The sequence below is a fragment of the Pristis pectinata genome, chromosome 6 (assembly GCF_009764475.1).
Source record: "Pristis pectinata isolate sPriPec2 chromosome 6, sPriPec2.1.pri, whole genome shotgun sequence".
NCBI lineage: Eukaryota > Metazoa > Chordata > Chondrichthyes > Rhinopristiformes > Pristidae > Pristis > Pristis pectinata.
The window spans coordinates 57966399-57990484 of record NC_067410.1 but is presented as its reverse complement, the minus strand read 5'-3'; the positions used below and the strand labels follow the sequence as shown (position 1 = coordinate 57990484).

General features: G+C 42.1%; 2 protein-coding genes across 9 annotated transcripts in view; one reads left to right on the top strand and one right to left on the bottom strand.

The window, feature by feature from the left end:
* Positions 1-4968, top strand: part of septin2 (septin 2) — a 91751-nt gene extending 86783 nt beyond the window's left edge. For all 4 annotated transcript variants that reach the window (XM_052017209.1, XM_052017207.1, XM_052017206.1 and 1 more), the window contains one exon: positions 340-4968. The gene's annotated coding sequence lies outside the window, so the exon portion shown is untranslated. The remainder of the gene's footprint in view (positions 1-339) is intronic.
* A 7954-nt stretch (positions 4969-12922) lies between these two features.
* cep19 (centrosomal protein 19) lies at positions 12923-24003 on the bottom strand. 5 transcript variants are annotated; one of them, XM_052018186.1, is made up of 3 exons: positions 23877-24003; positions 14649-14940; positions 12923-13461 (listed from the first exon to the last, which is right to left on the bottom strand). In XM_052018186.1, the coding sequence occupies exons 2-3, from the start codon at positions 14776-14778 to the stop codon at positions 13097-13099; spliced, it is 495 nt and encodes a 164-aa protein (XP_051874146.1). In that variant the 5' UTR covers positions 14779-14940; positions 23877-24003; the 3' UTR covers positions 12923-13096. The 5 variants fall into 5 exon arrangements, with proteins under 5 accessions (XP_051874146.1, XP_051874147.1, XP_051874148.1 ...); XM_052018187.1 differs by lacking the exon at positions 23877-24003 and adding an exon at positions 23287-23413; XM_052018188.1 differs by lacking the exon at positions 23877-24003 and adding an exon at positions 23312-23396.
* Positions 24004-24086: the final 83 nt, after the last annotated feature.

Here is a 24086-nt window from a genome sequence, read left to right as displayed (position 1 = left end):
GGTGAGCAGAAATCTCTCCACCCAGAGAGTGATGAATCTTTGGAGTCTCTACCCTGAAGGGCTATGGATCCTCTGTCATTGAGCTCATTCAATACAGAGATCAGTAGATTTCTGAATAAGAAGGGGATCGAGAGATATGGGGAACAGCCAGGAAAATGGAGCTGAGGTAGAAGATCAGCCATAATCTTGATAGATAGTGGAGCAGTCTCGAAAGGCCAGGTAGCCCATTCCTGTTCCTAATTGTGTTTAGTTTGGTTGACAAACGAATACACAGGGTAATCTTAGAATTAGTCCCATGCATCTGCACTATTTCTAAAATGCACTTTTATTATGTTACAGGCAAATGTTGAAAAATTCCACTGCCTTGAAGTAGTGGTGAAGGAGGATTTGAGGTCAAGAGAACGTGGTGTTGACAGCCTGTGATGGCAGCTGATTCTAAAGCTTAGTTCACATTGCAGTGTTGTAACCTTATTTCTGCAATCTTCTTGAAGTTATTTTCACTTTTTATTATATATTGTAATAATTTTGCATTGTTCACATTTCTTAATGATAATTTTATACCAATGTATCTTTTATAAAGTTAAAGCTTTCCACAACCTGGTAAAAGTATTTACAACACTGGTTAAGGGTGTAAAAGCCACTATTGTTGGGAAAGGTTTGATTATGAAGGAATTATAACCAATTCTGTTAATTACAACTAGCTGCTTTCATAAGTTTGGGAGGACTTAGTCCAAGATTTGATGCCAGTCCATTGTATAAGGGTAGATGCTGGTCGTGTTAAAATTGGCTGAAAGCTCAGTTGAACTATTCATGCATAATTTGTCACTAAAGGCAGCTTGGAGCCATTTAGATTGTAGAGGTAGAGCACAATACTGAGTCTACAGGCTTAATACTTTCTAACCAAGCTGCAGGTCACTATGCTTTTTAAAATAAAAAAGTTGGTGGTCTTGGTGTTTTGCGAACCTCTGTCCCTTTTAACTTGGAACAGAGAATCCTCGGAAGTATGGTAACTTAAAGGTCATCAAATTGGCCTTTACTCTCTTGATCAGTGCTCATGGAATTGCTGCTACTTTGCTCTGGAGCATGTACTCTCTAATTGAGCATGGTGTGAAGAGTTTAGGCCATGGTCTGTTAGGCGGGCAATGGTTTAAGCACATTGTGTGCAGTCTTAAGTATCTTGTCCTGATGTTGCAGTTCCACAGTTTCCTGGTATTTTAACGTTGTTAGGAGGGTTAATGTGCTGTAATTATGTGGGGAATAGGGGAGATACTGCATCTCTGCCATTAACATGCAGAAACTACAGTGTATGTGTAGTCTTAAAATGTTGTAAATGGGTGATTTGAAAACTTTAAATATCCATCTTTAGTAATGCTTTAAATTAGATTTTAATAACTGAAGAATGTCTGTTAATTCTATAATCCATGGGGAATGACTTAGCTACTGATTTTCTCCCTTGCCACATTGCTTTTAATTCCTTCCAGCGATAAAATGGTTTTACAGTGTAGCAATTGTTTTTCAAGTGGTGCTGATATGTACACTTTCTATATTGGGCAACAGCACTGTCATAGCATTGTCAGTGCAGTCACCATTCTATACCCTTTTCACATTGTTCCTGGAAACTATATATTTATCCCATTGTGCAGCACAGATTCAAACATTTCCCCCTCACCCCTATTAGAAATTTGTCCATGAAATATCTAAAAAAACACTTTTTTTGCTGATACAAGGTGTATTAAATGTTCAAGTATGTTTATTGGACTGGGCATGGCCATGATTTCTGACGACTGAATTAGAAATTATTATTACTTTCAAATTAGCTTGTCAGCACTTCAGAATTAGCTCAGTGCACATTTGTTCAATTAATGTATTTTTGTGATCAGTGACAGAATCTTGCCTGAGGATGCTCAATAGCTGTTGGTTTCTCAATTTGCAGACTGGGTGTATTTGAATGTGTTCAACAACCTGTTTTCTAGAAATCAGATGCTTCAAATAAATTGCTGTCTGAATAAGTGATTGTAGTGTTTAGCAGAAGTGAGGGCATTAGACTTTTGAAGCCTGGAAGCTGTTTCAGTGCTAATTCCTGCATATGCCAGAAGGTACGTGAATTGTAAATCATGGCCTTGGTAACCCAGAATTTGGAGGAAATTTCTCTGAATCTCTTTATAAAGAGTGCTGCCTGAATTCATTCCATTGAATTAGATTGGGAATTGAGGGAGCTGGTGGGGGTATAAACTGGCTTTTCACCTTTGTTCAATGGTGGGTTATGTAAGGTTTAAATCCTTATGTCCATTAATCTGTATACTTTAAATTGCTGACTCAAGGCTTATAGAAATTTACCAAAGGAATATTTGGCACTTAATATCCATACATGAGAAGAAAACTATTTTAGGCTGATTTTATTCTGTGCATAACCCTGTAAGTTTGGGGTACTTCAGGTGCTCATTCAGTACTTTTAAAATATTATGAGGGTTTTTTTCTTTCACTATCCTTTAAGGTGTTGACTTCCAGATTCCTTGATTAAAAGTTCTTTTCTTTCTAATCCTACCAATTTCCTAGAATGTTGTACTGCAGAGTTTGACCCCTTTGCTAAAGGCAATGGGTTTTCCCTTATCCTTCTTCAGGGCTCTTAGAATTTTATCTTGATTGAATCTTCTTTACACCCCTCTGTTCCAGACATCAAGAACCCAGCCAGCCTTTTCTAATTAAATTCTGTGGCCCGGCACATGCTCTGTTCATCTTCCTGCAGTCAACAATACTGACTATGGTGCAAATATGGCAACTAGAATTATGCTCTACTTAACAGTGGGCTGTCTAGTGCCATCATAGCTTACTGCCCTCATAATCCATGCCTCAGTCAGTGGAACATATATGCCTTAATTACCTAATCTGGTACTTTTGGAGATCTGTTGACATACTCTAAATCCCTCTGTTCCTCTACAGAGGCAGCATACTTTAATTTTATATTTCTCTTCCCAAGTGTATTGCAAATTTTGGTGTTCAGACTAGATTTATTAACTGAAAAACTAGTAGTGCCAAAATGCATGAAATTCAGGGGATTAAGCAGATTGGATTTTGGAATGGCTAAGTATTCCTGTATGTGGGGCAGTTAAAGCTGGGAGGGTAACAGTACAACTCCACAGATTTGGATGATTAACAGGTGATGGCTACCACCCAGGATAGTTGTCACAATTGGAAAATTTAGCTTAAAAGGTTCATGTTGGAAATCTAGCAATTAAAGTGTGTGCAGTAAGGAATCTGTCCTTGCAAGATATACATGGTACGTCCTTGGTGCATAGTCGGATTTCTAACAATTGAGCTTTCTTAGCAAATCAAATAGACAGTATTATAAAAAGTAGTATCTCTTTTGAATTGTACTTAAAGATGCAGTCCCATGTGTGTAATTCTACATGGTTTATTAAAATTTACCTTTGCACTAATGTCATTCTTGTTTAACCAGCAAATTACATAGCTGCTTGAAAACTGAAGTGTATTGTGAATGGAGTAAATACAGAAAATACTGAAAACATTTAGCAGGTCAAGCAGCACTTGTGGAAAGAGTAAACAGTTAATGCTTCAGATCCAGGACCCCTCATCAGAAAAGAGTCCTGGACCTGTAATTGTAAATAGGTTGGTTATAAACAAAATCTTGTGAACAGGACATTCTGACAGAATTTGTTCAAATTAGGAAGTCAGATGCAACTTGTGCCAACTTCTGATGTAGCACATTAATGTACTGTGAATTTGATAAGATGCTCACAATTGTAGAAGTACCCAAATGATATTGAATGAGTGGATGGAGGAGAAATTTACCACAGCCAATGATTCTCCCATTATTCTAAGACTGGCACAGAATTATGAGCTAGTCAGATCAAGAAATGCAAGTATTTTGTTAACTTTGAGAAGTAGTAAATTGGTGAAGATGTACCATTAATCACATTTCAAAGTGTCATACTCTGATATCAGTCTCCAAATAGCACCCAATTTATGCACTCCTCCCATTCAACAGATGAAATTATGTTTTGTATTGAAGCTTTTAATGTGTACTTGTTTGGCACACATTGCCTTAGAAAGCCAACCTCTCTTTTAGGTGCCAGGAGTTGATATTAAAACTTGTGAAATGAGATGAGCCATCGTAATTTGTTGCCTGGCTCTTATGATGCGATTTCAGATTTTCTTTTGTCTTCTAATTTTTGGTGTGGAGAGGTTTAGAAACCCTTGCTGTGTACTTGTATACAAATGACTCCTGCGTTACAGGGATGTTGTATTCCTAGAAAATGGTATGTAACAGTTTCCATAACTAGAAGCCATGTCATCTGCACGTGTCAAGAAATGGGAGTTGAAAAAATAATTTACTTTTTCATAAATTCTGTAAAAGTGAATTCTATTCCATATTCAAATTTTTTGGTAGTGATTTGTGAGTTCTGTAAGGGCAAATTTTCTGTAACCCGGATGGTTGTAATACAGGGGTTGCCTCTATCAGCTAAATATTAATTAAAAGAGGGAAATGGGTTGAGAGGAAGGGCAGGGAACAATATTTCTATAGTAATGGAAGCTATTTCCATTTAGTGTGGAAGCAGTTCATGTGAAGAGAGTAAAGAGTTTGGAGACTGTGTATATTTTCTGATTTTTTTTTTGTACTTTCATGCTGATGTATTTGTGATCCATTTGCAAAGCTTTTATACTGCCAAAATACTGATGAGACTGTTACTTCTGTTTTTAAAATGTTAGATTTGAGCCATTTTAGAACTGTTAACTATTTCACTATTACCTAGTTACAATGTTTGAATTCTCTGAAATGTTTTCAGTGATCCAGGATTCTGTCAGTGCACTTGGACCTGTGGATCACCAAATATAATGATGGAATGGAAGATGAAGCAGCAATAATAAAACATAGGCTTGCTTAATTGTTCAATAGTAACCATTCATGTACATTCTTCACTAAAATATCCCAATAAACTTGTACACCAAGTAGACTCTTTTTACTTGCATGTAACATACTGTGGGTGAAATAAATAATGACAAACTAATATTCCCATGGTGATAATAGGGGGAAAAAAGAGACAAAATTATTTGCCCCTCCAAGCTGTTGAAGTTTTCTGGATGGGATGCACAAGACTGATGAATAAGTCCTGCTGTGTCTACTACCCTCGGAAAGATTTGTAGTACCAAATAGGATGACAACTCATGCCTATTTTGCACAACAAGAGTGTCCCCTTAACCAATTTCAAATGGATTTCCTTGGATAAAAATCCTTGTTCCATCACAATCCATCTTTTGATGGTTTCTGGGAGCCAAATTAGAGTTTGCTGTTGAGTTTAACATAGTTATTAATGTAAGTTTTAACATTTCTGTCAAATTGGCACACATTGCTGTTCTGTTTACCTTGTGAAAACTGAAGCACATTGTTTTTGTACATTACCACATCATGTAGAGAATTTTGAAATGTCATTTAAAACATCATAAACTCATGGTAGAATATTGGTAAACTTTGCAACACATTTTTTTAATGGGAAAAAGCCTCTGCTCGATTTCATGGAGGATTTGCAGATCTGACATGAAGTTCAGTTCTCCCTACTGGTCGCCCTGACTAGACTTGACCAGTCACCCCCTCCCCACTAGTCAGCCCAATGAGACGCCCCAACAGGACTTGAGCAGTTGTCCCAATTAAACCCCCGACTGGACTCGACCAAACGCCCCGACGAGCCACCCCGGATATACTGGACCAGACATCCTGATTAAACACAAAGACCTGTCGCCCGGACGTTAGGGTCCAATGAGTATTTGACCCGAATATTCTTGATTGACGCCCCGATGAGAAGTGCCTGGCTCATCGAGCTGACAATTCAGAATCAGGTTTGTTATCACTGACATGTCATGAAATTTGTTGTTTTGCAGCAGCAGTTCAGTGAAGACAAAAATTACTATAAGTTACAAAAATAGTGCAAAAGAGGAATAATGAATAATGGTCTAATAGGAATAATGGTCTGTTCCTAGACCATTCAGAAATCTGATGGCAGAGGGGAAGAAGCTGTTCTTGAAATATTGAGTGTGGGTCTTCAGGCTTCTGTACCTCCTCCCCAATGGTAGTAATGAGAAGACGGCATGTCCCGGATGGTGAGGTCCTTAATGATGAATGCTGCCTTATTCAAGAGGCAGTGCCTCAAGATGTCCTGTATGGTGGGGAGGGTTGTGCCCATGATGGAGCTGGCTGAGTCTACAACCTTCTGCAGCTTTTTTCGATCCTGCACATTGGAGCCTCCATATCAGGCGGTGATGCAACCAGTCAGAATGCTCTCCACCATCAAAATTTGCAAGAGTGTTTGGTGACATACCAAATCTCCTCAAACTAATGAAGTAGAGCCACTGGCCACCTTTGTGATTGTGGTGAGCCCAAGATAGATCCTCTGAGATATTGACACCCAGGAACTTGAAGCTGCTCACCCTTTCCGCTGCCGACCCTTCAATGAAGTCTGGTGTGTGTTCTCCCGACTTCCCCTTCCTGAAATCCATAATCAATTCCTTGGTCTTGCTGACGTTGAGTGCAAGGTTGTTGTTGTGACACCACTCAACCAGCCAACCTATCTCACTCCTGTACGCCTCCTCATCACCATCTGAGATTTTGCCAACAATAGTGGTGTCATTGGCGAATTTATACATAGCATTTGAGATGTGCCTAGCCACACAGTCATGAGTATAGATACAGTAGAGCAGTGGGCTAAGCACGCATCCTTGAGCTGTGCCTATGTCGATTGTCAGCGAGAAGGAAATGTTATTACTAATCGCACTGACTGGTCTCCCGATAAGGAAGCCAAGGATCCAGTTGGAGAGGGAGGTACAGAGGCCTGCGTTTTGAAGCTTTCTGATTAGTACTGAGGGGATGATGGTGTTGAACACTGAGCTATAATCGATAAACAGTATGTTTTGCTGTTGTCTAAGTGCTCCAAAGCTGAGTGAAGAGCCAGTGAGATTGCATCTGCTGTAGACCTGTTGTGGTGGTAGGCAAATTGCAGCAGGTCCAGGTTCTTACTCAGGCAAGAGTTAATTCTAGCCAAGACCAACCTCTCAAAGCACTTCATCACTGTAGATGTGAGTGCTACTGGGTGATAGTCATTGGGGAACCCCGCTCTTCCTGAGCACCAGTATGATTGATGCCCTTTTGAAGGAGGTGGGAACCTCAGACCACAGCAGTGAGAGGTTGAAGATGTCCTAGAACACTCCAGCCAGTTGGTCAGCACAGATTTTTGATATCTTGCAGGTACACCTTCAGGGCCTGATGCCTTGAGAGGGTTCACCCTCTTGAAGGGTGTTCTGACTTTGGCTTCCAAGGCAGAGATCACAGGGTCTCCAGATACTGTGGGGATTTGCATAGGTGTAGTGTTATTCTCCCTTTCAAACCCTGCATAAAAGGCATTGAGCTCATCAGGGAGTGAAGTGTCACCCCAACTAGACACATCCCAATTACACTGGACTAGACACCCCAACTAGAACCCCCGATTAGTCACCCTGATTAGACACCCCATCTGGAAACCCTGACAAATCACACCAGCTAGTCTCCCAGATTAGATGTCCCGACTAGACTCCTGGCTAATCACTGATGAGACGCCCTGACTAGACATCCCAACCTGAAGCACCAACTAGATTCCCCGATTAGTCACCCTGTCGAGATGCCCTGACTAGACTGGACTAGTCACAATGACTAGTCTCCCTGCCTAGACACCCACTCTAGTTGCCCCAACCAGATGCCCCGGCTCATCGAGCCAACTAATTAGAATCAGGTTTATAACACTGACATATGTCATGAAATGTGTTGTTTTTTGGCAGCAGTACAGTGCAAGATATAAAGACATAAAAATTACTAAGTTACAAAAATAAATAGTACAAAAGAATAACGAAGTAGTGTTCATGGGCTTGTGGACCATTCAGAAATCTGATGGTGGAGGGGAAGCTGTTCCTGAAATGTTGAATGTGGGTCTTCAGGCTCCTGTCCCCCTCCCTGATGGTAGTAACATGAAGACGGCATGTCCCGGATGGTGAGGGTCCTTAATGATGGATGCCGCCTTCTTGAGGCACCGCCTCTTGAAGATGTCCTTGATGGCGGGGAGGGTTGTGTCCATGATGGAGCTGGCTGAGTCTACAACCCCCTGCAGCCTCTTGCGATCTTGCACATTAGAGCCTCCATACCAGGCAGTGATGCAACCTTGCGAGGGTTTACCCTCTTGAAGGATGTTCTGATGTCGGCGTCCGAGACTGAGATCACAGGGTCGTCAAATGCTGTGTGGATTTGCACGTGTAGTCGGCAGGCAATGAAGCTTCACCCTGACTAGACGTGACTAGTCACCCTGACAAGTCACACCAACTAGACACCCTGACTAGACACGACTAGTCTCCGCAATCAGTTCCCCCCAACCAGTCCCATCTAGAGACCCCGACTAGCCCCCATCTAGATGCAACTAGTCACCTTGACTAGCCCCCCCCCCCGATCTAGACACCCCAGCTAGACTTTTGAGTCCTCGTTGTCCACAGGAATGGTACCGGAGGATTGGAGGGTGGCAAGTGTTGTCCTCTTATTCAAAAAGAGGTAGTAGGGATAGTCCAGGGAACTACAGGCCAGTGAGCCTTACGTCTGTGGTGGGCAAGCTGTTGGAAAGGATTCTTAGAGATAGAATCTATGAGCATTTAGAGAATCATGGTCTGATTAGGGACAGCCAGCATGGCTTTGTGAAGGGCAGATCATGTCTCACAAGCCTGATAGGATTCTTTGAGGAGGTGACAAGGCAGATTGATGAGGGTAGTGCAGTAGATGTGGTCTACGTGGATTTTAGTAAGGCGTTTGATAAGGTTCCACATGGCAGGCTTCTTCAGAAGGTCAGAGGGCATGGGATCCAGGGAGGCCTGGCCATGTGGATTCAGAATTGGCTTGCCTGTAGAAGGCAGAGGGTTGTGGTGGAGGGAGTGCATTCAGATTGGAGGTCTGTGACTAGTGGTGTCCCACAAGGCTCAGTTCTGGGAACTCTACTTTTTGTGATATTTATTAATGACTTGGCTGAGGGGGTAGAGGGGTGGGTTGGCAAGTTTGCAGACGACACAAATGTTGGTGGTGTTGTGGATAGTGTAGAGGACTGTCGAAGATTGCAGAGGGATATTGATAGGATGCAGAGCTGGGCTGAGAAGTGGCAGATGGAGTTCAATCCGGAGAAGTGTGAGGTGGTACACTTTGGAAAGACAAACTCCAAGGTGGACTACAAGGTTAATGGCAGGATTCTGGGGAGTGTGGAGGAGCAGAGGGATCTGGGGGTTCATATCCAGAGATCACTGAAAGTTGCCACACAGGTGGATGGGGTAGTTAAGAAAGCTTATGGGATGTTAGCTTTCATAAGTCGTGGGATCGAGTTTAAGAGCCGCAAAGTGATGATGCAGCTTTACAAAACTCTGGTTAGACCACACTTGGAGTACTGTGTCCAGTTCTGGTCACCTCATTATAGGAAGGATGTGGAAGCGTTGCAAAGGGTGCAGAGGAGATTTACCAGGATGCTGCCCGGTTTGGAGAGTATGGAGCTAGGGTTTTACTCTTTGGAGAGAAGGTGGGTGAGGGGAGACATGATAGAGGTATACAAAATATTAAGAGGAATAGATAGAGTAGACAGCCAGCACCTCTTTCCCAGGGCACCAATGCTCTTACAAGAGGGCATGGCTTTAAAGTAATGGGTGGGAAGTTCAAGGGAGATATCAGAGGGAGGTTTTTTTACCCAGAGAGTGGTTGGGGGATAGAACGTGCTGCCTGGGGTGGTGGTGGAGGTAGGTATGTTGGTCAAATTCAGGAGGTTGTTAGATAGGCATATGGAGGAATTTAACACGGGGATATGTGGAAGGAAGGTAGATAGTCTTAGGTGAGGTTTAAAGGTTGGCACAACATGGTGGGCTTAAGGGCCTGTATTGTGCTGTACTGTTCTATGGTTCTAGACTCCCCGGCTGAACATCCCTAGACTCGATTAGTCACCCTGACTTGTCGGCGCGACCAGTCGCCCCGAGTAACATTAAGGATCCTTCATAAGCCACTGGGAGAACAACAGTTTGCCACTAAAAATCAACCACTTCAGATCCTGGAAATCTGAAATGAAAACAAAATGCTGGAAATACTCAGCAGGTCAGGCAGCGTCTGCAGAGAGGGATACAGTGAGCTTCTCAGTTTGTCAGAATTAGGAAAGAATGAATAAACAATGCTTTCAGTACTACCATTTCTGCTGAGAGATAACTGGATCTTTCACTCACAGTCTGTCCTGCACTCGGCAGATACCCTAACACAGATCCCACAAAGATCCGTGATCCTAATCCATACAATAAACCCATGTCTCATAGTTAAGTCATCACAAGAATATCTTAACTTTTAAGTGGCAAATTGTCCTGAATTTTTTTGACACTTTGTATCTCTATTTCACAATAAAGCATAACTCAATTTTGCCAAATACTTCCCTGAAACAACTCTCAGGATGTAAGTTGGAGTTATGCAACACCATGTAAAAATGTAATTTTGTTGTGCCCATGTAAATATGATGGTCAGCTTTATGACGTGTAGTGGTGACTGCCACTGCACTGAGCAACTGCACATGTACTGTACTATGCTGAGCACAGGGAACTGCAAAGCTAGTTAATGGTGCAGAAAGGCTCAAAGGCTTATCACAGCAGACACAAAGCTACTGTTGTAGTGTTTGGTTGTGGATAGATGAATTCTATAATGCAGTGATTTTGTTTTCCAATGCTGCTGTGCTACTTGGATGTGTAGAAGCTAGCTTTTGAGTGTACATGAGAGCCTTATTGAGGAATGTTCTGGGGTGGAATGATATACAAAGCAGCCTTGCCACTTGCTAAACATGAAGTGCCGCTCTAATAGCTGAGAATAGTCCTTTTAATGAATGGATAAATGCAAAGCCAATAATATGGATAAATTTGATGTTGGAATATTTGGATTTCCAAAAGGCATTTGATAAGATACTATATACAAGAGTTTCACAACAAGGTGGCATTGAGCATAACACTTTAGCACAGGTACAGGTTGCCTCAGGTTACAACAGGGTTCCATTGCTGTGAACAGATCACAAGTTGGAAATGCAGTTACGAACTGAGTTCCCACAAGGCAAAAGATGCCTGCAGTCCCACAGCGGCCAGCCAATCCATCCAGCCGGTCTCCTGAACACTCGTTCATATGTACAGACTGTACGTAAGTCAGGTGTTTGCAATCTGGGGAGGACCTGTATGATTAGTTAGCTTACAAAACATTCAGAGTAACTGGGTCATTTTCGGGTTGGCAAGCTATCAGTGAAAGATTATTTTTAGTTTTCAGATTTATAAACCACGAATCAAAAAGGGAAATACCATGCTGAACTTTATCTTGGGGGTTGAAAACAGAACAGAACCATCTATCCCGTGGTTTCTGGGAAATCATAAACAGGGGTGTATCAACTTTTGTTTACAGAATAGGCAGTGAAAATCTCAAAACTTTCTTACATGAGGTTAATGGAGATTTTCAATTCTGTGATTTACATATTTTCTTATGACATGGGAGACCATTTACTCATCAAGAATATATCAGTTCTCAGAGTAATCCTATCAGTCTCATTCCCTCACTTATTTTTCTGTAATCTATTTTCGATCACGTTGATTAACACTGTGCTGGTTCTTGCACCAGTCTATGGGTAAGTTAGTCACCAATTAGCCTAACAGTCTGCACATCTTGAGAGGCGGGAGGAAACCAGAGTACCCAGAAGAAACACGTGCAGTAATTGGAGACTCCATACAGATGGTCAGAATCTATCTTGGGTCATTGGAGCAATGAGGCAGCTCCACTACATATCATGCCACATGTCATCTGTTAATAGTATCAAGGGATACATGTCAAAAGGTGGAATTGAAATGCAAATTATCCATAATCTACCTGGCCGGTGGAACAGACTCAAGGGAGAGAATGGTCTTCTCCTGCTTCTGTGAGTGCAGGGACAATAGGTTCAAGTTGATCAATGGAGGATACACCATAAGCAAAAGTCGATGACAAAAGCAACTCAGCTCATCAAAACCAGCTCTCTAATTGTCAACCACACAGTTCCTCTTCAGTTTCCATTGAACTACTCAAAAATGCCACCAACTTTTCTGCAAAAAAAAGTTTTTGCAATATTTGATGAATCTTATTACACTAGCTATAAAAGGCAGACTGCCTAATAATTTTATTCAAAAAAAAATTCAATAACTTGGAAGTCAATTATGCAAATAATTTCTGATGGCATAGGACAATTTGCAATCTAATGCTTTACAATTGCAGTTTCCCAATTTTTAACTAAGGCTTCAAAATCAGGTCTTTTTTTTCCCAACTTATAAATTACTATTTACAGCATGCTGTGGAGAAGGCACCTTCTGAAAGTAACTAAAGCATCAACATCAATTGAGAAATGGATAGTCTGAGGGTAGGCTCCAGAATTAACCAAAAGGTGGAGCAAGGAATGGTGACTCAGAGAATGACCTTTTCAAAAATGTAATGGATTTTTGTCTTCCTCTTGATGGGAACCTGGTGAAGGTCAGGAGGGCTCTTGTGGGCACTGTTCCACCAGCTTCCTGCCCAAGGAGTTTGAAAAATCCATCCAATTTTTCTACCATAACTAAAACTATACTCAATCTTCACATGCTGGGTACTCTGAAGATGTCAGAAATTGGAAAAAAAATAGCATTGCAGTTGTAAAAACATTATGAAATTGCAGGTACCATACAAGATGAAGCCACAGTTACACATCTCCCAATGAAACTGAATTGGGAGAACTGCAAAGGAACTCATTAATGGATAAACATTTTGATACTGATGTTACTTGATAATATGGTGCACTCCAGAACATTCCTTTTTCATTCCCCAGCTTAATGTGCACAAAAAACATCCCAAATATGCTGTTCAGAATTTGCTGTTTAAAGTGATAACATTGATTGGATACAATTCCATGTAAATTACATCTCTCAGATGGATCATTTGTAAGTTTATTATATTGGCCAACCATGAGTAGCTAGCCACTGGATTATTACTCAACCCTCACATTGACAGTTTCTGAAAATAAAAGATAAATCAAATCTCTCCATCTTGCTCTTCCTCATCCCAGCCACATGACTCAATCAGTCCATCCTGAGGGAAATCAACTTCCAGGTCATAAACAAATTCTGGGTCATTGGGTTTTCTCCGGTTCTTTTCAAACAGTTCATCCATTATTTTTTTCTTTTTTGCCAATTCATTGTCATCAAGTTTATTGAGGTCCTCCTCTGGGTTAATGGAGTTCATCCTCACAAATGCCTCCAAACTCTTTTCAAGGCTCACCCCATTCAGGTTGTCCCTCAGAAGCTGGAACAATTTCTGTAGCTGCTGTTGAGATACTCCATCTAGATATACTTGGTGTCGAGGGTTATTCTTAATCGCTTCTGCAGCTCGACTGCAATCTATTGTTAAAGATTTTCAAAAGGAAAACTATGTATTACATCCTGTGCTTAGTTTATATTCATCTCTTTCCTCCATTAGATTCCTTTTTGAAGTTTTCTAATAGTGTTGACTCAAACAGGAGTTTGGAATAATGCATCAAGGAAGAAAACAACAGAGGTTATCCAATAGCGGTATAGAGACAATGTGATTTCAACACAATCATTCAGTCAGTCCTATTTTGCTACAGCTTTTGACCCCATACTTTCATTTCATGAGGCTTAATGCTGGAAGAGTAGACTTATAAAAAGGAAGATTAACATGCTAATGTACCAGGGCTAATGGAAGCAGCTTCAATTATAACTCAAAAGGAAGCCAGACTTTTCAGAGCTGACACAACATGTCAAACAGCTCCTTTTGTGCCTTTTCATTTTAAGCTTCTAGAGAAATAGGCTTCAATAGATCAAATGATCTTTTTCATCTCTGGCTTCCCTATATACAAATAAATTACTCCTTGTACAAACTCTGTGCCACCAGGACACACATCAAAAGTTTTGACATGGTATTTTATACACTCCACTTGACTTTTCATCTACCAACATTAAGAGGCAGACGAACATACTTACCTCTTACCTGCATCCCAATATGTGATCCTGCTTGCAATGCTCTTGGACTCTAGTTATTAGCATTAATTTTTACCTCAAAAGTTTTTTTTAAACTCAGTTTCCCTTACCTTCAGTTTTATTTCCCCTGGTACTACATGAAGACAAGGAAACAGAAGGGATCTACGAATTTATTGAATACAGGTCATCAACATTCTTGCACCAGTATACTTTATTGCATTTAAGTTTATGTTGTGGAGTTGATTCCTTATGTTACCTTACATTACCATAATTTGCTTCCATAACTACCTATACTAATGGCAAATGTGCAATTAACAAACTACATAAAATGTTGGCATTGATATTTTAATCAAAATATTATCTCCAAGTTTGACAGCAAAATCTTTATTAAAATCATCCAACAATATAAGTAGACGTAGTTAGAAATTGTTCACCCACACACAATACTTCACAGCAATCCTGCCTTCAGTACTGTAAAACCATTCAGTAATCATTTAAATCTCTCCACTTCTCCTGTGATTATTATTCACCTGGTTTGTACAGTGTTGAATGGGCTGGTTATGATTAAATATATATTAAATCCCCACCTGAAAATCTGGAGAAATTTCGAATAGGTATCAGTCTTTGCCGAGTCTTCTTAGTACTTTCATCTTCATAGATTAAAACAATGGTAGGTGGTTTAAATTTAACACCACACTTTCTTGGAATATAGGTCATTTTGTTTCAGCTGTAAGACTCCAAGGCCATCATCAATTCATCAGTAAGGTTCAGGAGTCAATGATGTTATGACTATCAGTAATTCCTCTGCATGTCCCCAGGTACCTTCACAATCAATTTCTACATTTTGAAAGGATTGGTGAATAATCCATAAGAAATATCCTGTTTGGGGAAAAAAATAGTAAATTAAAATAATAGTGGTGTCTTGTGAAACTTTACAATGTAATGGCCTGTGATGGTGGCAGTATTGAATACAGATATTACACCTCAAATGACCTGCTTCCGTTCATTCAATGTGATTTTCCTTGGGAACGATTGGCAAATGACTCATTTAATAGGCACTGACCATATGGAATCCTGAACTATGTGCCGACAAGGAATTTGGCAGGTCCTCAAGAATACTGAGCTTGTTCACACATAAGCACTTTCCAATAGAGGATGGAGGTGGAGGAGGGAGAAGCAAGCACTGGATGCTAAACAGCATGATTCCATTGCTTTTATGGCTTACATCAGATGGGCCTTCCTGATCTGTATGGAACTTTCACTTAGCAAGTGTTGGGAAAGCCCACCTTACAGTCTTTCTACAATACAAATTGTGAACAAGCTCGGTTTTTCTTTATTATAGTCAGCGGCACAAGTTCTGTATGTTGAACATATATTTCTGTACTCCTTCCTGAAGTGCAATCCATTTCATTTTTTGTTCTGAGTCATGTCATTCTTAAAAACACATTTGAACTCCTTGTTACAGTCAGGGGATGGATACTCATTACTTAGAAGCTGTTTATTTATACCACCTGATATTCTTCAACCTTGGGAGCATCTTGTGCTTTTACCATTGGTCCTTCCTCAAACAAAAAACCTGTGAAGTTATTGTTGTGTGAAATGGTTCTTTTCGGTCTTAAGGATCAAGGACTCTGGACACGAGCTTTGGATATCAAAACTAGTTTAATTACAAAGGCAAACACGGGGACAGAATGGATGGGAACACACACTCACATACACGCAGACCGCGAACACGCGGGGGGGCATCGCAACTAGAATAAGATACACTCACACACACACACTGATACACACAAGCACAATAACAACGTACAACTTCAGGATATAATACTTCAATGCTTGACCCACACTAGCATTGGCTCTAAGACTGCCTGGAATCTGAGTGAAACGCTCCCAAACCACATGGTCATGCACTCTTGCCAGTGATCTCCGCAGCGTTGTCTCTTTACTCCTGGGGTCATAAAAGAGGAAGGGCTAGGGGACTGCAGCCCCTTTTATGGTGCTTGGAGGCTGAGTGGAGCCTCACTGTTGTGATTTAAATGAGCCAATGGTTTGGGGGTCAAGGACAAAGGTGCTTGCCACAGCCAATGGTCAAGCAAGTTCAGAGGCAAAGGGTACTCTCACACCTGAGGGGTGGGTGGAGCCGAACCTTGTTTGACAGTAGTATCGATTCCTATCAGAGGAGCAATGCTGTCCTCCGACCAGCAGGGGTCAGTGTCATTACTGTTACGTGACAGCCATGTGGATTTCTCACAACAGTTATTCAGCTCTAAATAATCTATTGGTAACTAAGTTTATTCAGTGGGTGCATGAGCTACACAGATTTGGAAGATAGTTCTGAACCATGCTTATGCTAATTTAGCTGATCTCTTCAGAATAGCAAAAGGTGCAGTAGAATTGGCTTGAAGGCTCTTGACTTAGGGACAGGAAAATCAGCCAGCACCCTCACATGCAATTACTGATAACAACGCTTGGCAGAAGCAGCAAAATGCTTATTCAGAAAGGGCAAGGCTGGGGTAAGTTGTGATGTTGTTAAATAAGTCTAAATATTCAACCCAAGGTTCACATGACTATTGGACATACGGATAAGGCACCTGGCAATGGTTAGGACTCTTAGAATCATAACTCAGCAAACCCTGAATCCAGGTATATTGGGAAGGCTATGTTCACAAGATCACAAGACAAAGGAGCAGAAGTAGGCCATTCGGCCCATCGAGTCTGCTCCATGAGCTAAACTAATACTATTCCTACCTAGCCCCAATTTCCACCCTTATCCCCATATCCCTTGATACCTTGACGAATTAGGTACCTATCAATGTCCTCCTTAAACGCCCCTAAAGACGCCTCCACAGCTGTACGTGGCAAAGAATTCCATAATTTCACTACCCTCTGGCTAAAGAAATTTCTCCTCATTTCTGTTTTAAACCTGTACCCTCTAATTCTAAGATTGTGCCCTCTAGTCCTGGACTCACTCACCAGGTGAAACAGCTTAACCACATCTACTCTGTCCAGTGCTTTCAACATTCGAAATGTTTCTATGATGTCCCCTCTCATTCTTCTGTACTCCAATGAATACAGTCCAAGAGCCGACAAACGCTCATCATAACTAAGCCCTTTCATTCCGGGAATCCTCCTTGTAAATCTTTTCTGAACCCTCTCCAACATCAGTACATCCTTCCTAAGATACGGGGCCCAAAATTGCACACAGTACTCCAAATGAGGCCTCACCAGTGCCCCATAGAGCCTCATCAACTCTTCCTTACTTTTATAGGTTATACCTCTCGAAATGAATGCTAACATAGCATTCGCTTTTCTTACCGCTGATCCAACTTGGTGGTTAACCTTTAGGGTATCCTGCATGAGTACCCCCAAGTCCCTTTGCACTTCTGTACTTTGAATTTTCTCCCCATCTAGATAATAATCTGCCCACTTCTAAAGTGTACAACGGCACATTTCTCAACATTGAATCTCATCTGCCATTTCTTTGCCCATTCTCCTAAACTATCTAAGTCTCTCTGCAACCTTCCTATTTCTTCAATACTCCCTACTCCTCCCCCTATCTTGATGTCATCTGCAAACTTAGCCACAAAACCATTTACTCCAGAATCCAAATCATTAATGTACAAGGTAAAAAGAAGAGGCCCCAACACCGACCCCTGCGGAACACCACTGGTAACCGGTAGCCAACCAGAACAGGATCCCTTTATTCCCACCCTTTACTTTCTGCCTACCAGCCAATGCTCCACCCATTCCAACATCCTACCTGTAATTCCATGAGCTCTCATCTTATTAATCAGCCTCTTGTGCGGCACCTTGTTGAAGGCCTTTTGAAAGTCTAAATACACAACATCCACAGCCTCTCCCTTATCCACCCTACCTGAGATTTCCTCAAAAATCTCCAATAGGTTGGTCAGGCAGGATCTTCCCTTCATGAAACCATGCTGGCTTGGGCCTATCTTGCCTTGCACCTCTAGGTATTCCATAACCTCATCCTTGAGGATCAATTCCAATAACTTTCCTGCCACTGATGTCAGACTAATAGGTCTGTAATTTCCTTTATGCTGTCTCCCACCCTTCTTATAAAGCAGAACTACATTTGTGACTTTCCAGTCCTCCGGAACCATGCCGGAGTCTATTGATTCCTGGAAAATTATCACTAACGCCTCTGCAATCTCTGAAGTCACCTCCTTCAGAACCCGGGGGTGCACCTCAGCTGGTCTGGGAGACTTATCTGTCTTTAGTCCATTTAGCTTCCCGAGCACCTTCTCTCCAGTAATCTTAACTGAATTCAGTTCTATCCCCTGAGACCCCTGACAATCCGGTATATTGCTGATATCCTCCACAGTGAAGACCGATGCAAAATACTCATTTAGTTCCTCTGCCATCTCTTTGTTATCCATTATAATCTCTCCCGCACCATTTTCAATTGGTCCTATATCAACCCATGTCTCTCTTTTACTCTTCATATATTTAAAAAAACTCTTGGTATCTTTTTGAATGTTATCTGCCAACTTCCTTTCATAATTCATCTTTTCTTTCCTAATGACTTTCTTAGTTTCTTTCTGTAAGTTTTTAAAAGTTTCCCAGTCTTCTGTTTTCCCACTAATTTTTGCTTCCTTGTATGGCCTCCCTTTTGCTTTTATTTTAGCCTTCACCTCTCTCATTATCCATATTTGTGCCATTTTTCCATTCATAACCTTTTTTCTTGGAATATATCTATCCTGCATTTTCCTTATTTCTTGTAGAAATTCCATCCATTTCTGCTCTGCTGTCCCTCCAACTAGCTTATGTTTCCAAACAATTTGGGCCAGTTACTCTCTCATGCCGCTGTAATTTCCTTTGTTCCACTGAAATATTGACACATCTGATATCAGCTTCTCCTTTTCAAATTTGAAACTGAACTCAATCACATTGTGATCGCTAGTTCCTAATGGTTCCTTTACCTTTAGTTCCCTAATCACTTCCGATTCGTTACACAGCACTCAATCCAAAACAGCTGATCCCCTGGTGGGCTCATCAACAAGTTGCTCCAAAAAGCCATCCCATAGACCTTCCACAAACTCGATCTCCTGAGATCCACTACCTTCCTGGCTTTCCCAATCCACCTTCATGTTAAAATCCCTCATAATTATCTTGACGTTGTCTCTCTGACATGCTTTTTCTATTTCTAGCTGTAACTTATAGTCCACATCCTGGCTGCTGTTAGGGGGCCTATATATAACTGCTATTATTGTCCTTTTACCCTTGCCATTTCTTAGCTCTACCCATAAGGATTCCACTTCTTCTGACCCTATGTCCCTTCTTTCTATTGATTTTATATCATTACTAACCATCAGGGCCATACCACCCCCTCTGCCTACCTGCCTATTTTTCCTATACACTGTGTACCCCTGGACATTTAGTTCCCACTCACAGCCTTCCTTAAGCCATGACTCGGTGATTGTCACAATGTCATATTTTTTAATCTGTAGCTGTGCCACTAGGTCATCCACCTTATTTCTAATGCTACATATCTTTAAATATAGTACATTTAGACGTGTATCTGCTGCCGATTTTGCTGTATTTCTATTGTTCAGTAAATTATCCTGTCTTTTCACCTGCCTGTGCTTCTTTCCATCTTCACTGCACACTGTCTTGGACTTGCTCCCATATACCTCTTCCTCTATCCTGGTTTCCTTCCCCCTGCCAAATTAGTTTAAACCCTGCCCAACAGCTATATTAAACATTCCCACCAGGATATTGGACCCCTTGGAGTTCAGGTGTAACCCATCCTTTGTGAATAGGTCATACCTCTCCCAAAAAAGGTCCCAATGATCCAAGAATTTGAAGCCCTGCCCCCCGCACCAGTCACTCAGCCACGCATTCATCTGCCAGATCTTTCTATTCTTACTTCCATTAGCACGTGGCACAGGTAGTAATCCTGAGATTACTACCCTGGAACTCTCTCATTTCCCTCAGCAATTTAGGGTCATTTACCCACTTCATGTGGAGCAAGCCTTTTCAGTCTTTCCTCTTTATCAGTTCTAGCCCAACCACATTTTCCTTTGCTGAAACTACAGCAGACCTTTTCCTTTGGTAAAGACAGATATACTCATTTAATGCCTTGGCCGTGCCCTCTGCCTTTGTCGATTGTCCATTTCCCTCCACAGATGCTGCCTGGCCCGCTGAGTTCCTCCAGAGCTCATTTTTTTGCTGGAATCTGGAGCATCTGCAGTCTCATGTCTCCTTTATCATCATTATGGCTTTTGCACATGCCTACAATTTACCTGAATCTTGCTCCTTAATATCCTTCCCACTGGTTGGCACCCTATAGAATTGTCCCTGTAGCGTAACACATTCTTATTTTTTCTTAACTCTAAACTGATGGGTTTTACTCTTGCTCATTCCAGTACTGCAATGTTCTCCTTAATCAATACTGACACTTCCCCTCCTTTCTTGCCTTCCTTCCTTTGTACCCTGGAATATTTAGAACCTGATCCTGCCCATTTTTAGCCAGGTCTCTGTCATTGCCAAGACACCATGATCCCCCATGGTTCATTGTATCTACAATTCACCAGCCATGTTTAATTTCTTCCTAGCATTTACTTACGTGCACCCTAATCTTGGATGTCCTTGTGCTCTCTCCTGGTCCTTACTTATTTACATCTCTCATACTTTTCACCAACTTCTTGTGACCATCTCCTTGCCAAATTAGTATAAACCTCCCCTGCCTCTCCCCCCCCCACCACCTGCCACCACTGCACAAATGAATGTTCCCATAAACACAATGGCCCAGCTCTATCAAGGTGCCAATGCCCTGGGAATCTGACGTCCTCCCTCCTGCACCATCTCTCCAGCCACGCTTACCTGTTCTCCCATTCCTACACTCAATGATGTGGGGCACATGGAATAAACCCGAGATTACCATCTTTGGAGCTCCTGCTTCTGAATCTCTTTCCTCTGCTTTCAGGATCTCACCCCTTTATCTGACAATGTTTTTGGCACATATGAATTGCAATGTCTGATTGTTCACTCTCCCCCTCCAGAATATTCTTCAGCCACTCAACGAAAATACTTAAACCTGCCATCACAGAAGCAACAGAACAACCTGATAGCATGTCTGCTCCCCTAACTAAAGAATCCCTGTAGCTGTCACCTCCTCAACCTTTTTCTTCACTGTACAGCTGAGTTACTCGTACTGCTATGAACTTCACTCCAGCTGTAATCCCCAGGGGAAACCTCTGTCCCAGCACCATATAGAACTGAATACTGGTTAAATCGCCGGATGCTCGAGAGATTTCCTGAACAACCTGCCTTCTACTTTTTGACTGTCTGGCAGTCATCCATTTCCTCTCTGCCTGCACACTCGAGCTGTGGCATAATGAATTCCTGAAAAGTGCTGCCCATGAAACACAGCTCACAGATGGACTAATTTAATTCATTCCAAGCGATGTTATGGAATGACTGAGAGCATTGGATGAAGCATAGGCTACAGACAACACAACATCCCAGTTACAGTACTGCAGATGTGAGCTCCTGAATTAATTACACCTCTAGCCAAGCTAATACAGCAGTTACAATACTGGCTTCTGCTTGACAATGTGGATAATTACCTAGGTATATATCTACAAAAAGGACAAATCCAATCCAGTTATTTACTGTCTAATAAGTCTACTCGATGCTGGAGTGTGGCGACTCATTACTTGGGGACCCTGTCTAATGAGGCCGGAGTGTGGCAACTCAATGCAAGCTGTTCTCTGCAGATCTACTCATTACTTCTACTATAATTGTTCTACTATTTTAAATTTAAATTCTATGTAATTATTACTAATAATGTTCTTTTAAATCTTCTTACAGGGCTGGCGATCTTCCGACCTCCAGGAACAACTGAGCAATTGACCCGACTCCCGTACCCAGATGGAAATGACCAGCGAGACCTAGGATGGGCCCATCCATATGGAAGCCTGCGCAGGGTGAAGAGCTGACCTTACGGAGCCCCCACCATTGAGACCCGACTCCCGGACCACACTGGAGCACCCGACACTGAGACCCAAGGACCCGGAGTGAAGACCCGACTAGGGGAAGCGCCCGACACCAACCCCCATGTCCCGACCTATCCCGAGGCCCGACCAGCAGAGGCCAAGTCCCAAGGCCCGACCCGACATGGGGCCCAACCAGCGGAGGCCGAGTCCCGAGGCCCGACCCGATGCAAGGCCTGACCTGCAGGGACGCTCGATACCAGGGCACCTCCGGATCGGAAGCCCCACCCTACGGAGCACCCAGGGCCGAGTCCCAATGCCGAGGCCCCCCTAGATGCCCCCACTCACCTGCTGGGAGAGACCACTCTTCTTCAGGACCTTCAGACCTGTATTGGAACAACAAATTACCTCACAGGCCAGCTGAATCCATTCCAGGTCTTCCAAGTCTGTTCACAAGCAGTCACTTACCTTCCAGTCCAGGTAATTCCGCTCCAGGTCCTCAAAGTCTGCCCAGAAGAAATCACTTACCTTCCAGTTGAGGTTAATCCGGTCCAGGTCTTCCAGGTCTGTCCTTAAGCAATCACTTACCAGGTGGCTTCACTCCAGGACCAACAACTCATAGTCACTTACCTCAGAAGCGTGGTAAGAGGGTTGGGCTGCAGGTGAGGTTGAAACAGCGTGGGTACAAGACACCCTCCCCAGCATACTACTAGCTAATGTCCAGGCCACTGAGAACAAAGTTGACGAACTAAGGGCAAGGCTGACCTACCAAAGAGAACTGAGGGACTGCTGTGTGCTATATCTCACCGAAATGTGGCTTACACCTGCTTCACCTGTGTCATACAACGCGAGGGCTCCTCAATCCACTGAATGGACCGTACAGCATCCTCGAGCAAAGTTAGAGGCGGAGGGGTCTGCTTCTTAATCAATAACTTGTGGTGCTCGGATGTGATGGTCCTGGCGAGCTCCTGCTCACCCAGCCTGGAATATCTAACAGTGAAAATGTCAACCATACTATCTACCACAGGAGTTCACTTCAGCTATCCTGATGGCAGTCTACATCCCACCACAGACAGACATAAAGCCTGCACTCAATGAAATCTGTGGTCAACAGCCTTGAAACAAGATACCCTGAGGCCCTCTTCATTATTGCAGGTGACTTCAACCAGGCCAACCTCAAGAATGTGTTACCAAAGTACTACCTGCACATCTCCTGTCCCACCAGGGGCCCTAACACCCTTGACCACTGCTATACAACCATCAAAGATACCTTCCGAACCACCCCTCGTCCTCACTTTGGGAAATCAGACCACCAGGCTGTGCTCCTTCTCCCTGCATACAAACAGAAACTGAAACGGGAGGATCCGGTACAGACAGTCGTGCAGTGCTGGTCTGAGGAAACAGGTGGAATCCAGGAACAGGATGGCGCCGGAGGGCGGCAACTCGTTGCAAGCTGCTGTGAAGGCTATGAATGTCTGATTTAACTCATACCCTGCTTTCATTTTACTGCTATTGGTTACAAATATAATTACTATTAATCAAAAAGCACTGGAATTATTATTCTCTTAAATCTTTAATCATAGTCACATGTACACAAGTTACACAGTCACATTTATCAACAGCAAAACCGAAAGGGATTTGTATACATTTTGTGATTTTGTCCCCAAAATATTTCAGACACATAATAAACACCCCTATAACTATGAATTCCTGAAGAAGCTCGTGTTACAATTTACATTTCACCGTTAATTGGTTATTACAGTTAATAACAAAACACTAACATTATTATCAAAAGCTTTAATCATCAGTTTTTAACGTATTAATCGCTAAAACAACAGTTACTTCGCTGAAGGTACAAACCTTAAGCAGACTCTACTGGGCCTCGTTCCCTTGGCAACCAGGCCGATTCTGTCGGTCTTTCTGGGAAAAGTTGATAAGATGCCTGAGAAAAATAAACAATGCGAAGACGGCGGTATGTTTACTTTCAGAAACTGATGAATTATGCTGAAAAGATTCACATTATAATGGTTTCGCCTTCTGGAAATAAACAAGAAGAGCTGAATTGAAAGT